Consider the following 15,921-nt stretch of genomic DNA (forward strand, 5'->3'; position numbering starts at 1 on the left):
TCTCTGTCTCTCTCTCTCTCTCTCTCTCTCTCTCTCTCTCTCTCTCTCTCTCTCTCTCTCTGTGTGTATGTATGTGGGTGTGGGTATGTGTGTGTCGGGAATCCCGTCTTCATCAGGTTAGGATTAGTAACAAGTGGATCACCGCCTACTTGGTATTTATATGAGTTTTGGGGATCAGAACTCTAATCCTCACACTTGTCTGGCAAGAAGTTTAGTGACTGAGCCATCTCCTCAGCCCTACATATTTTAAATTAGGATTTAAAGGATTTTAAATTAGGCTTAATATTGGTACCTCTTAGTATTTTCCTATTCTTGTATCATTTACTATGGAAATATTTCCTAGGTGGTGTGATCTATACCATTTTTCCTCAAATTTTTAGATATTACTCTTTGGATAATCTGATTCCACAAAACCCATCTATCTATCACTATTTTTTTTTGTAAAAACTAAAAAAAGGTATACAATTGAAAGCTTCTAGTATGGAGATAGAATTTAGTATGAAACATATAATTTTATTGGACAGTACTGAGAAACTTGCTCTTTAAAACTGTTTATGGTATAGTCCATAATTTTACATCATCTGGTTTCAAACTCAGTTTGCATTGATTGGTCCTGGAGAATACCTTTAAAAGTAATGTACAACTAATGAGATCCTGTTTTAGAAGTGAGTAAGGGAACAAACAAGTGAATGAATGAATGAATGAATGAATGAATGAATGAATGTCAGGAATGGTGGCACATGTCTTTAATCCAAGCACTCATTCAAAAAGAAGAGGAAGGCAGATCTCTGTGAGTTAGAGGACAGACTGATCTACATATAATCCAGCCAGGGCTGAGAACCTGGCTTTAAATACATACATACATACATACATACATACATACATACATACATACATGGAAAATAACCTGAACAACTTCTGAGAAAACATAAAAATGGATGATGGCAGGTATAATGTCCTCAGAAACCTGCAGGTTAAAACCACCATTGGTAAACCATTACACACTTAATTAAGATGCTACTATCAAGAAACAAGAGGAAACAAATGTTGGCAAAGGTGCATCCTTGGAGGGAATGGAGGTTGTCATCTATTATGGGGGAAGTTCTGGAGGTTCTTGAAGCAATTAAAAAAAAAATGACTACCATGGTACTAGCAATCTCTATTCAAGGTTTACTGACTCACCGAGCATCTCACATGCATATCTGCATAGCATGTTTGCTGCATCATTATCTCCGTCTGTTAAGATATGAAGACAACCTACACATCTATCAACAATGAATGAGTGAAGGAAATAGAGCTTGTCTACACAATGGTATATGATTCGGCTTTACAAAGAAGGAAACCCTGTGTTTGCTGCTATGTGCATGAGCATCATGCTAAGTGAAACAAGCTAGACACAGAGTAAAAAAAAAAAAAAAACCCTGCATGATCTTGCTAATTATGTGAATTTATTTTGTAAAGGGAAAAGCAAATAGATTCAGAGACTAGAAATGTGCTTACTGGTGGTGAAGGCAGAGAGAAAATGTAGCTATATAGGGCAGAAGATACAGAGTAACAGATGGTCTTAAGTCTTGAGGCTGAGCATACAACAATAAAGACTACCAGCACTGTGCTGTATTTGAGAAGTAGGTTAAATAATAGATATTCAGTTATTCTTTTCATATATGTAAAAGTAATTGAGTTTTTCTCTAAAATTGTCCCATCAGTAATATACTATCCATATGGGTCCCATAGCACCATGTTATAAGCCTCTAATATACACAATGAGATTTACTTACAGAGAAAACTCTTATGAAGTATGAGACATGTTTGTCAGAAATTTTTAATGTTTTAGTTAACATATAATACTTAACATGATGGGGAAAAATATGCTTCCTAAAACATAGTGAATTTGAACATTTACAACATTTGCAAAGTTTCTAGTGAGAATGAATTCAATTAAAAGGGAAAACCTCTTTCCCTTTGAAGTCAGTGTGTGTGTCTGTGTTTTTACAATAAACAACTCTACTACCCATAATTTTCAATCTGAGTTTCCCCTTAGGTTGGATTTATCAGAAACTAGTTGGGGAGTGTAGCAAGTTACTGTCATTTAGTTCTCCTGTCTAGGGTAATTAATGCATTTAGCATTACTTGAAAGGAGACTTAGAAATGGGATTTCATGCTAACCCTGGAGGTAAATTTTTCCTTCTGACACAAACAGGCACTAGTTTCAAACAGACTGAGATGAAGAGAAAAGAGAAATGCCAATCCAATGTCCCAGTGTCCTTCTCTGTACACAATGGAAAAGAAACCTCCCAATGTCCCTCTTGGTACACAAATGGCATATAGCCCACTCAGATTTGAAAGGCACTGTTGTAGATATACAGGGATTTCTAGATAGTATCAGGAAAGATGATCTGACTAAATAAGAGGGCTTCAAGTTTGCCAGAAGTCCATCTTGTCATCTGTTCTTAGGCTTGCTGCACATTATAATGGGGTTTGATTTGTTTGTTTGTTTTTCATTTGCAGCTATTCCTTGGGAAAGGAAAAACGTAAATGGCCTTTCCTAAATATTTTGTTTCTTTTCTTTGTCTCAACTGAACTTATGAAACTTTTAATATATGCAACAAAAAGTATTTTTAAAACTGGACTATTTTAAAATTTTTACTTATTACTAGTGTGTGTGTATGTGTGTGTGTGTGTGTGTGTGTGTGTGTGTGTGTGTGTGATATAAAATATAAAAGTGGGAGGTGGCAGAGCACATGTGCCATGGCCTATGTGCAGGACAACTTTGGAGGCACCCTTGGTTCTCACCTTCCATCTTTGTGTTGGTTCCTGGGATGGAACTTAGGCCATGAGACTTGCATTTTAGGGTGGCAAGTACCTTTACCAACTGTGCCATTTCCCCCCTCCCTTCCAAAAATAAGTGTTCCTATAATAGTTCTTTTTTCATTTTTTATTGGTTATTTTACTTATTTACGTTTCAAATGTTATCCCCCTTCCCAGTTTCCCCTCCACAAGTCCCCTATCCCCTCCCACTCCCCCTGCCTCTATGAGGGTACTCCTCCACCCACCTACCCACTCCTGCCTCAGTGCCCTAGCATTCCCCTATCCTGGGTCATCGAGCCTCCACAGGACCAAGGGGCTCCCCTCCCCATGATAAGGCCATCCTCTGCTACGTATCCAGCTAGAGCCATGGGTCCCCCATGTGTGCTCTTTGGTTGGTGGTTTAGTTCCTGGAAGCTTTGGGGGGTCTGGTTGTTTGATATTATTATTCTTCCTATGGGGGTGTAAACCCCTTCAGCTCCTTCAGTCCTTTCTCTAAGTCCTCCGTTGGTGACCCCAGTGGGGACTCTGTGCTCAGTCCAATGATTGGTTAGGAGCATCCCCTCTGTATTTGTCAGGCTATGGCAGAGCCTCTCAGGAGACAGCTATATCAGGCTGCTGTCAGCAAGCACTTCTTGACATCAACAATAGTGTCTGGGTTTGGTGTCTGCAGATGGGATGGATCCCTAGGTGGGACAGTCTCTAGATAGCCTTTCCTTCAGTCTCTGCTTCACTCTTTGTCCCTACATTTCCTTTTGATGGGAAAAATTCTGGATTAATATTTTTGAGGTGGGTAGGTGGCCTCATCTCTCAACTGGGGGCTGTGCCTATCCACTGGATATGGTCTCTACAGGTTCTATATCCCCAAGAGGTTCCCAGGATCCTAAAATAGTTTTTAAAAACTATAGGCACATGTCTATAATCCTAGTCCTTGGGAGGCTGAGGCAGGAGAATCACTGCCAATTTGATGCCAGCCTTGAATACATAGTGAAGCCCTGTCTCATGAAAACAGAACAACATAAAGACCACCCAAAGAAAGCTTATCTCTAACATTCACTTGTGTCTTGTCTTCAACACACAGGGTGTGCTCTGTGCGGCTCCTTTGATTTTTATCATCCCCTCAGCCTGCTATCTGAAATTATCCGAAGAACCGAGGACACACTCAGATAAGATAATGGCCTGTGTCATGTTTCCTGTTGGGGCAGTGGTGATGGTGGTAGGGTTTGTCATGGCTATCACAAATCCTCAGGACTGCACCCACGGGCAGGAAATGTTCTACTGTTTTCCTGACAACATCTCCTTTACAAACATCTCCTGGTCTCATCTTCAACTGACAACACAACTTTCCCTTCAGAACCTCAGCATCTTTCAGTGAGCTGGCTGCTTTAAACACCATGCACCTATGTTTGTCTCTTTGTCACAAAATCAAGACTTGCTTGTTCTTACTCTTTATGACAATATGAAAAAAATTTAAATAATTGAATATAAATATATCTAAAACAAGGACAGACATCTTATTTTGACTGTATTAATCTAATGAAGAAGGACCAGTGAAGGCATAAGTACCTGCTTTCAGCCCTACAGTTATTATTATTATCTTGTATCTGAGCTACTGTATTGTGCTCCCAAATAAGTGAGTATAGGTTAGAACTGGGGGTGAGCTTCTTCCAGAAAAACATGTTTAAAGGGTGTATAGAATGGAAGGGAGAGGGAAAAGCAACTCTTAGATAGGATAGCTACCCCAGCAGCAAAGAGAACATCTCTATTGTAACTCAGGGAGCACCCCTTGTTTAGGGAGAAGTGGGTCTCTGGATGAATAAACAACACCATCCCCAACTATGAAGCACAAATGATAAGCTGGATGGGCAGAGAAAGCTCTGTGTGGGATATCAAATTATCTCTAGGCTTTTGCAGTTATGGGAATTTGATGAACAAGCTATTTTGAAACAGAAAAATACGTTTTTCTTGTTCTAAGGCAAAAGGTTTCAATCAGTTTGGGCCATCCTGATGCTAATTATAAGACAATATGAAAAGGAGAGATCATACAGACATATTTTTACAATATAATAGATGGGCCAACTATCCCCCAGGATCTATATAAATCTGTTTCACAGTAGTTTCGATCAAGTGGTGAGCGGTAAGTCATCAAACAGCACAGTAGCCCTAGCAACAGTTCTCAACCTTCCGAGTGCTGTGACTGTTTAATACAGCTCCTCATGTCATGGTAACCCCCAACCATAAAATGTTCTTCATTGCTACTTCATAACTGTAATTTTGCTGCTGTTATTAATTATAATGTAAATATCTGATATGCAGGATATCCAATATACAACTTTTGTGAAAGGGTCGTTCACCCCACGAAGGGGTGGAAACCCACAGGTTCAGAACCGCTGGCCTAAAAAAGGCAGATAGATGACTCAGCATTAGGAGCACTCACTGCTATGTCAGAGGACCAGAATCAATTCCCTACACCTACATCAGGGTTCTAATACATGTCTGTAACTATAGTTCCAGATCTAAAACCTCTGGCCTACTTGAACATTTCTGCTGATATGCACATACCCAAATGTACATAAATCTTAAGTAAAGAAACATCCTAAGAATCTTCAGGAATATACGTTAACAGGCCCAGTGGCTGATGGTGGGTTTTGTTTCAAGAAAGCATCATTCATATCACAAGCTCTGTTGACTATATGATTTTCCAATATTTAATTTATAAATTTTTTACCATCCCACCAAGAGCCATATGTCTAAACCATTATGCCTTTTTAATAATAAGTACATGCTTTTAGAATGGCACATATTAAAACAGTTATGAGAATACTTTCATCTCATGCTAATGAAATGTCAGAGATGTTTGCAGCAGGTTATACATAGATCACTGAAGACTGAGAAGAGCTGGCCCACCACGCACTTATTAGAAAATGTCATCAGGACCCAAGAGTGAGCAGAGCACATCACGGACAATGCAATTTAATACTTAGCAATCTATCATCTTGTACTTTGGGTATTGTTTCAGACATTTTAATCTTGAATCTGCAGCCAGATGAACAATTCCTTGGTAGGAACCGAATGCATCTTTAATATCTAATAGATATGCGTTTGTTTGTTATTAAATAAATGGAAAAGAACACCTTTGACCCAGTTATCAGGAGCATTATTGCCAACATCTTTCACATTGTGATAGGATGAAGTTTAGGGACTCAATGTTGTTTTGTAGAAATGCAGAACAACAATATGGTCAAATAAAGCCTAACCTTCCATCTCCATGAGTCCTGTCTTCACTTAGTAAGAGATCTCTACCAAACTTCTTCTTCCATAATGCTCACAAAGTAACTCACAGGCTGTCATGTAATTGGTAAAGCTGTCATACCTTTAAACTTCTGAAATGTCTCCTAAAGGTTAGAGAGGCATTGGTGAGAATGGAGTTTGGACACTCCAAAGCACACATCAAGAGCACATTTCCATGAAATATGCATGTTTGTGTATGTATACACAGGTAACCTTCCACTCTTATAGACCATTTTCAGTGGCAGCAGTGAAGGTGACAGTCACATAGGAGACAAGCAACACCCCTCACCTCTTTTCGTCCCTATGAGGACTCTAAGTCTAGGTGAGCCAAGTAATTCCTATTTCTTTGCTAACATCATACATACATACATGCATGCATACATATATACATGCATACATGCATATACATACACACACATACACACTTAAGGTCAAGTATCTTAGACAGAACAAACTCCAGGTTTATGTGCTCAAGTCTGCTCAGGAAATAACCCATGGGCCAGGTGTGGCAGCATATGCCTCTAATCCTAGTACTGAGAAGACTTGTAATTAACTACAACAAGTAGATAGCCTCCATATATACATATTTATACATAAATATGAGTATATATACACACATATATGTATGTATACCTATATGCATACATATACATATACATATATATGATGTATATCTAATCAGCAATTGAGACAAGGAGGATTCCAAATTCAAAACCAGCCTAGGCCAAAGAGTAAAAGCTAGCCAACTTAGGCAACTTAGACCCTGTCTCAGAAGAAAGAGTAAAAAGAAGGCTTAAGAATATACTTCCACTATAGCCAAATATGAATGAAACCCAAAGTTCAATACCCAGGATAAAAGAAACAAAGTGTGGTGGTTTGAATATGCGTGGCCCATGGGAAGTGACATTATTAGGAGGTGTGGCATTGTTGAAGGAAGTGCATCACTGTGGGGGCGGGCTTTGAGAGCTTCCTATTAGCTGCCTGAGGATGCCAGTCTCTCTGCTGGATGGAGTTGGATCAAGATGCAAACAGTCAGCTTACTCTACAACACTATGTTTGCCTGCACACTGCCATGCTTCCTGCCATGATGTTAATGGACTGAACCTCTGAACCTGTAAGCCAGCCCCAATTAAATGCTGTCCCTTATGCAAGTTGCCTCTGTCATGATGCCTCTTCACAGCAATGAAACCTTAACAAAACACAAAGAATTCTTATGCTCTGGAGAGCGCATACAGAATTTAGCAGAATAGCAGACCAAACATACAGAATGGATCAGAAACACCATCAGCAGGAGAACATATTGACCAGAATAGAGTTTGAATTACAGATGAAAGCAATGGCTTTCAAACTTCAGAATTTGCCAGAATCACATGGAAGACTTCATTCAACCGAGAGTAGGGCTTCTCCCCAAGGTTTACTTCTCTGTAGTGGGGTCTGACGATTCACAGTTTTGAAAAGTGGCCCTGTGATGCCTGGTATTGTTGGTAAAGGACTGTGTTTTTTATAAGCTTAGTGTTTGGCCAAAAATTGCTAGATGAAGACATCTACCTATAGGCTGAGAGTGCCAGAGAGAGACATCTGTTTAGGAGTTAGGACAAAATGCCAGCAAGATGTAGGGAGGGGCAAGGAATTAAGAACAAAGGGGCCAGAGAGACTATAACCTAGTCAACAAAGCTGTAGTGGGGGAGCTGAAAGCCTGGGTCTTAGCCTGTCAACTTCAGGGAACAACTCTGACTTTCATAGTCCTCATTGGAAGACAGAAGAAAATATACCAGTTCCTCAAAAGTATAGAAAGATTTCCAAGGACTTGATTTTCAATAGAATAGCCTGCCTCAAATATTTCATGAACTGTATAAGTAAAACATACTAGGAATTGGGACCAATGTACTTGATGAAATCATGCAGATAAAGAATTAATACTGCTCTCACTTATAACTATTTTTCCATGAATATTGGTTCACCTACAATAAAGATTCCCAATAGGCATTTTCATTGTATTATTATTTACTTAGAACAATGTATAAGTGTGTCATTAAAGCAAAACTACACTGGCCAACCACTGGGTTTGGTCTGTCCTTCGTTCTCAACTGTAGCCTGATACCAATCTTTACAAAATTATATCCACACACAAGCAAGTCCCCTAATCTGAGCATGTTGTCTTCACAATCTTTGCTTCTCTAACAATTAATTTGTGTCTCACCTAAAGAACCACCTTACTAAACCTACATTTTGACAGCATTGCTTGCTTGCTCAAAACTCTTTCCTGGGATAAAGTACAAATTTCACTGGAGCTATTCAAAATTTGTACTAAGTGGCCACAATTTTCTTATGCAGCCACAAGGGCCATGACTACAAGAGAAGGATCCCATTGTCCTAACATCAGTAACCATTTCTCTGCACTAAAACTGTTCTGAATACATTTCAAACTTGCTCCTGAAAACTTATACTACTAAACCTGATAAACAACTTCAGCAAAGTGGCTGGATATAAAATCAACTCAAACAAATCAGTAGCCTTTCTGTATGCAAAGGATAAACAGGCTGAGAAAGAAATTAGGGAAATGACACCCTTCACAATAGTCACAAATAATATAAAATACCTTGTTGTGAATCTAACCAAGCAATAGTGATTAAACAAACAAACAAACAACAACAACAACAAAAAACTCCCTGCATGGTATTAGTACAGAGACACGCAGGAAGATCAATGAAATAGAAATAAAGATCCAGAAATGAACCCACACTCCTATGGTCACTTGATCTTTGACAAAGAAGCTAAAACCATCCAGTGGAGAAAGGACAGCATTTTCAACAAATAGTGCTGTTTCAACTGGAGGTCAGCATGTAGAAGAATGCAAATTGATCCATTCTCATCTCCTTGTATACAGCTCAAGTCCAAGTGGATAAAGGACCTCCACATAAAACCAGATACACTGAAACTAATAGAAGAGAAGGTGGGGGAAGAACCTCAAATACTATAGAACAAAAGAACACACATGGTATGCACTCACTGATAATTGGATTTTAGCCCAAAAGCTCACAATACCCAAGATACAACTCCCAGACCACATGAAGCTCATGAAGAAGGAAGACCAAAGTGTGGGTGCTTCGGTCCTTCTTAGAGGAGTAACAAAATACTCATGGGAGCAAATATGGAGACAAAGTGTGGGACAGAAACTGAAGGAGAGGCCATCTGGAGACTGTTCCACCTGGGTATCCATCCCATGTGCAGTCACCAAAGGTAGACACTGATGTGTGTGCCAGAAAGTGCATGCTGACAGGAGCCTGATATAGTTGCCTCCTTAGAGGTCTGCCAGAGCCTGAAATATACAGAGGCAGATGCTCACAGCTAACCATTGAACTGAACATGGGGTTCCCAATGGAGGAGTTAGAGAGAAGACTGAAGGAGCTAAAAGGATTTGTGGCCCCATGGGGCAAGCAACAATACCAACTAACCAGAGTTAAACCACCAGCCTAGGAGCACATAGGGAGGGACTCTTGGCTCCAGCTGCATATGTAGGGGAGGATGGCTTTGCTGGGAATAGGTCGGGGAAGAGATCCTTGGTCCTTGGTTCTTGGAAGGCTGGATGCCCCAGTGTAGGGGAATTCGAGGGTGGGGAGGTGGAAGTTACCTGTCCTCAGGTACCACACGTTCAGCTTGTTACATTTTCCTAGCGCATCTCCTGCTTCCTTCTCTTCAGAATTCTTTCTCCTCCATGTCCCACCTTCGAGTTCCTCCCTAAGCCACAGGCCATAAGGTTTTTTATTGACAGGTGATGTATTTATGCAATGTACAAGATACTCTCCCTACAATGGTTCTCTCTATAAACAGCAATGTAGACTAAAGGCTGAGTTCTATGTCCTTAGGTTTGACTTCTCTGCTGCCTCAAAATAGTGCAAAATGAGTTCAGTGCCATCCCATTAATTTTTGTTTTGTTTTCTTTGATTTTTTTTTTTTTGAGATTGGGTCTTACTTAGACCAAACTGGCTTCAAATCTTCTATGTAGCTGAAGTTGCCCATGAACTTTTCTGGTCTTCCTGACTCTACCACTTGAGTGACGATCAGATTATAGGCATGCACCACTGACCTGGGGACACTATTCCAGAAACATAGATAAACATGTATGTGTCTTTCCATAAAGTCAGAATTTATTGAGTAACAATAACTTTGTAAGGCTTAACAGTTTCAATGTCACTGATTTGCCATAGAATGCCTAGCTTTGCCAAGGTGAATGCAAGCTCTTTTATTCCAAGCTTAACTACTAATGACTCTCAGATCACACAGTAAATATATCTATATGTCTATATATATGGTTTACAAGATGAATCCAGACTTTAGCAGTTTTCATGGGGTTTCAGAAGTGAGAAAGAGGCTATAATGAGATAGCAGACAAGCCAGTGCCACGAGGGAGCTGCTGCAAGAGCTTTACAGTCAGATTTAGGAAGAAAGCTGCAAAGTTCAGCTTCAACGTGAAACGCCAGAGGTAGATCAGCAGCAGGAATTTGTGTGCCAGTCCAAGTCTACCCAGGCAAACAGTGAACCTGTGGGCAGACAGGCAGTCAGGTAGACTACTTTAACAACAGGGAACAGAGCTAAGCCAAAGCTACAGGAAGAGTTGGGGAGTCCTCGGTACTTGACACATAGCAGGTAGCAGATGATAGGTTGGTGGTATGAAGCCATATTATTATTGAGTAAGGTATCTGGTATTTTATGAGGTCTCCGTGGTGGAGTACACACCATTTTCTTGGTCTCACATGTCTGATAAGTTCTTGGGCCTGATTTCCCAGATATGATTTCAATATACCCATGTGCTTCAAAACTCTCAGTTCACCCCATTCTACTTACAGGGTAGCTACCTTTCTATTTCCAGGAATAAGTCATTTATCATTCTTTGTTGGGTGGGTGAATGGTGAGTCATCCCTCTTCTTCAAAACAGGGTCAAAATTGCTTGTAAATAGAATTTTCTAGAGCAAATCAGAGCTTGAAAAACCACCATTTCATACAGCATAGACTACATTAGAATGGGACATAGCATTTCAATAGTCATTGTGCCAAGATTTTTACTTTTTGCTTCAAGCTTTAAAAATATACAAGAGAAGAAGAGTAGCTTTAAACATTGAGGGAAATTGGGAGATCAAACCCCAGGGTTTGTTGGAGGGGCTGTCTGAGTGCAGAAACACAGCAGGAGCTGTTCAGAGACCCATATGACCTTTCAAAGTATACTTTAAAAAGAAGCCATTAAATTGTTGAATTCATGTAAAAAAAATTCCTAGGAATAAATAATTTTCTGAGTGTACCTTAAATGTCATCTGAGGATGGCCCCCAGATGATTTACTTAAGCTTTGTCTTAAACCCCATTCTACAGTACAGAGGGGACTGCTCTATAATTTCTGCAAATCCTCTGGTTTGCTTTCTCACGCTCTCTTGACTGCTGTAGACCATAACTGCTCTTTTGCATAAATCTCCACAATACTCTTGACCAGTGTTTTTCCTAATACTGCAATGCTTTAATACAGTTTCTCATATTGTGATGACCCCCCAAAATATAAAATCATTTTTGTTGCTACTTCATAACTGTAATTTTGCTACTGTTATAAATTATAAAGTAAATACCTAATATTCAGGATATCTGATATATGACCCTTGTGAAGGGGATGGCGACTCACAGGTTGAGAGCTGCTCTTCTACTCAGAGAACATACAACTCTCTCACCATTTCCCTAAAAAGGCACTCACTTTAAGAAGTGTTTCCATTTTCTACTTCTTGTTGCCTCTTTTGAAGCCCGCTTCCTTTCAGGGGTTCTTCTACCAACCTTTGGGCTTTGCCAGTTAAGTCCCACTTTGACTCTTTCCATTTCTCAGTTTTTGAACTGCATAAGGAAATACTTTCTCTGCCTTCCTTAGGGGGCACCCAGTACTTTCAGCCTCTAGAAGCTCCCCAACCCCAACACACCCATTTGTTACTCCATACTTTGTCTCTTTCACTTTCCAACACAAAAACTATTATTCTCCTGTTATGAATGATTCAGACATAAGCCGTCCATAGAACTGTTTTCCATTCCCTGACATATATGTTCTTGGTGATTTATATTCTGAATTGCATTATAAGAAATGAGAAAACTGGGAAAAATGAGAAATTTGTTTGAAAGCAAAACCTGGTCTCCTAGCTTTAAGTAGGAGCTGCTCCATCCAGACAGTAATGAGTAGCTCTCATAATGTTGACATTGTGCACTGGACCACATAGTATAAACCATACTCTCTCGGGCCTTAATCATTTTTCTTCAGCTATTGTATTGTTTCACCTAATACTCTCTCTTCTTTAAACACCAGCTGTATGTCTATGTGCTTTACCTTCTGGATAAAAATAGCTCCTCACAGCTAGATTAGTGCTACAGCCCAGTCATAATAGATCAGCATATGTTATAAAATGACTGCACTCTCTAAATTCATCTGCTTTTCAAAATTGTCATCTCTGGAATGCTATTATGGTATTGGACATATTGTTGATTTTCTTTTGTTTAGAGCAGATACATATAGGCTGTAGACAGAGCTCAGTGATACAGCACCTGTCTACCAGTGCAGGGCCTGGGGTTGAATCTGCAACACAGCAAAATAAAATTGAAATTTTTAAAGAAAGTATGAAATATGTACCTTCATTAACATTGGAGAGTAAGTTAGAGGATCAAAACTAATCCTTAGGAAATCTGACTCTAAGAAAATAATAATGGTGCCTGTGGTGGTTTGTATATCCTTGGCCCCAGGAGTGGCACTTTTAGAAGGTGTGGCACTGTTGGAGTAGGTGTGTCACTGTGGGTGCAGTCTTTAAGATCCTCATCCTAGCTGCCTGGAAGTGAGTATTCTGCTAGTAGCCTTCAGATGAAGATGTAGAACTCTCAGCTCCTCCTGCACCGTGCCTGCCTGGATGCTGCCATGTTTCTGCCTTGATGACAATGGACTGAATCTCTGAACCTGTAAGCTAGCCCCAGTTAAATGTTCTTTTTATAATATTTGCCTTGGTGATGGTGTCTGTTCACAGCAGTAAAATTCTAACTAATACAATACCTTCAATACCTTTCCCTCCCCATCACTCCAGACTCTAACAGAATATTAAGTTGATGCCCATGTCTCCTTCTCTCTGAGGGCTCCCTAGCCTTTGCAGCAGATAATAACTTTTCTTCCTCTGCAGTTTGCGGATATTCCACACAAATGGCATGAAAGGAACAACCCAGTATGAATAAACATTCTGATGCATTGTAACTGACCAAGGTTACTGTGGGAGACTCCTTAATTTAGTGAACCTTCTGCTCTGGATAACAGAGGTCTGACAAGTGTGGTATCCACATAATGAGTGTAATACCCTCAACCCCTCCTCCCTTTCTGAGCTTCTGCCTTCTGCTTAATGTGTCTGCTGAGGTAAAATACAGCTGCTACTTCTGGTTATGTGACCTTTTAAAAGTACATGATTAAACAAAAAGTACACAGGTATTAAACAGTCAAGAACATGAGCCATAACCATCCATGCTCCCTTCCTTCCTTTTATGCATTTATGCATATGTATGTGCATGTTTGTTTTTGTACATGTGTAAGTGAAAGGTAAACTTTGAAGTATTTTTCCTTTGGACAACCGTCCATCATTTTTAAATAGTATGTTTTATTTTGTTTTAGAGATACATTCTTTCAGTGGAACCTGGAGTTTTCAGGATTAGGTGAAGCTACCTTGTCAGTGAATTTGAACTATTCTCCTATTTCTCTCTCTCCAGCACTAGGATTGTCAGCAGACAGCACTCTCTCTGGCCCTGTCTCTGTTTTTCTCTGCCTCTCTCTGCCTCTCTGTCTCTGTCTCTCTGTCTTTATCTCTCTCCTCTCCCTCCATCCTTGTTTGTTTGTTTGTTTCAACATCATCTTATTAAGTAGCCCAGGCTAACTTTGAAAACCTAACTCTCCCACCTCAGTCTCCAAAGCACTGACATGGAACTGTTGAGACTCCTGTGTGAGAAACCCCCTCCCATTCTTTCATTCCAACAATTTCTCCTGCTTTTCTACTTAAAGGAGAGGTTATATGTGAGAAACATTAAATCACTTAATAGTTATAGTAAATAGGTAGTTAAATTTCATAGTTGACTTCTTCTACAGAAAGGAGTTCCCCCCAAAGCAGAAAGGAGCACAGATAATAATATAAATGCACAGAGCCAACAATTGGGTCCACAGATTTACAGCATCATCTATTGGATTAATATCTGGGAGGTAGGGCTGAGAGAAGAGCTTGGTTTGGTGGTTAAGATCACTGGCTGCTCTTCCAGAAGACCTGGTTTCAATTCCCAGGGCTCACATATCCACTAAAAACTTCTTCTGGCCTCTGTGGGCACTACATGTTTGTAGAGCACAAAGACACATTTCAATAAAAACCCCACACACATAAAGATCTGAGAGCTGTTTGTTCTGCTGGAACTCACAAAGTATGGTCTGGACCAGCAAAAGCGTTGGGTTGAGTTGGGCCCCTTGGGTTCCTTCAGTCTTCCATGTGGCAGAGTCTGAGAAAAAAGTTCCAAGGTGTGGCGGTTTGAATGAAAAATGTCTGTCATAGATTTGTGTACTCTCACATTTGATCCTCAGTTGGTGGTGACACATGGAGAGGTTATAGAACCTTTAAGGGGTGAAGCCTTGCTGGAAGAAGTATGCCACAAAATGCTGGGCTTGAGAGTTCATAGCCTCATCTACTTCCTGTTCTCTCTCTGCTTCCTGTGTATGGATGGAAATATGATTCACAGCCAGATTTTTGTTCTTGCTTCTACCCTATGCCTTCCAGGTTGCGAGGCCTTTATCCCTCTGGAACCATAAAGTAAAATAAGCCATTGGTTCTTTAAGTTGCTTTTGGTCATGGTATTTTATCGCAGCAACAGCAAAATATTTAACACTTTCTTAGTTAAGAGTTTTTATTGCTGTGAAGAAATAGTATAACCAAAGGTACTCTTATAAAGGCTGATATTTAATTGGGGATGGCTTACAGTTTCAGAGGTTTAGACCACTATCATCCTGGTTGGAAGCATGGTAGCCTGAAGAGAGAGACATGTTGCTGGAAGAGTCGAGAGGTTCACATCTTGATCTGAAGGCAGTCAGGAAACTATTTTCCATAGGTAGCATGGAGAAGGGTCTGAATCACACTAACCAGACTTGACCATATATAGGAGAACTCAAAGCCACGCCTCCACGGTGACACACTTCCTCTAACAAGGCTATACCTCTTCCAATAAGGCTATACCTCCTAATAGTGCCATTTTCCATGGGCCAAACATATTCAAACCACCACAAATACATAAGGATAAACCTCAACCTTGTCATAATTTGTTTTATTTGAATTTTCAAAAAAAAAGTGTGTGTGAGTGTGTGTGTCTCTGTGTATGTGTGTGTGTGTGTGTATGCACTCGTGCACGAATGCAAGCACGAGTATGCTATGTCATGCATATAGAGGTCACAGGATAACTTTGTGGAGCTGGTTCTCTCCTTCAGTGTTTATGTGGATAGTACTCAGGTCATTAGGCTTGGCAGTAGGTCATAGCCATCTTACCATCCATATTTGAACATCTTATGCTTACTGTCCTCATCCATAAAATGAAGAAATAATTACATAGTTATATGAGAGATTTTCTATCTGCTTAGTGGTGATTTTTAATTAATTCTACCCATAATTTGTGTTTTCTTTCTTTTTTTCTTTTGTGTGTGTGGGGGGGTGGGAGAGGGAGGGGAAGTAGAGAGGAGGGGGAACGAGAGGGAGAGGGAGAGGGAGAGGGAGAGGGAGAGGGACAGCGAGAGGGAGAGGGAGAGGGAG

At 40.1% G+C, this 15,921-nt stretch overlaps 1 protein-coding gene across 2 annotated transcripts in view; it reads left to right on the forward strand.

Annotated features, from left to right (window-relative positions):
- Slc38a11 (solute carrier family 38 member 11) overlaps window positions 1-4,267 on the forward strand; it is a 42,865-nt gene extending 38,598 nt beyond the window's left edge. Inside the window, exon 12 of one of the 2 annotated variants that reach the window (XM_028769302.1) lies at window positions 3,887-4,267. In XM_028769302.1, coding sequence (XP_028625135.1) covers window positions 3,887-4,180 — 294 coding nt within the window. In that variant the 3' untranslated portion in view covers window positions 4,181-4,267. The remainder of the gene's footprint in view (window positions 1-3,886) is intronic. The other variant, XM_028769303.1, reaches the window with a different exon arrangement.
- The last annotated feature ends 11,654 nt before the right edge of the window (window positions 4,268-15,921 follow it).

The sequence above is a fragment of the Grammomys surdaster genome, unplaced genomic scaffold, assembly GCF_004785775.1.
Source record: "Grammomys surdaster isolate TR1022 unplaced genomic scaffold, NIH_TR_1.0 191, whole genome shotgun sequence".
NCBI classification, from domain to species: domain Eukaryota; kingdom Metazoa; phylum Chordata; class Mammalia; order Rodentia; family Muridae; genus Grammomys; species Grammomys surdaster.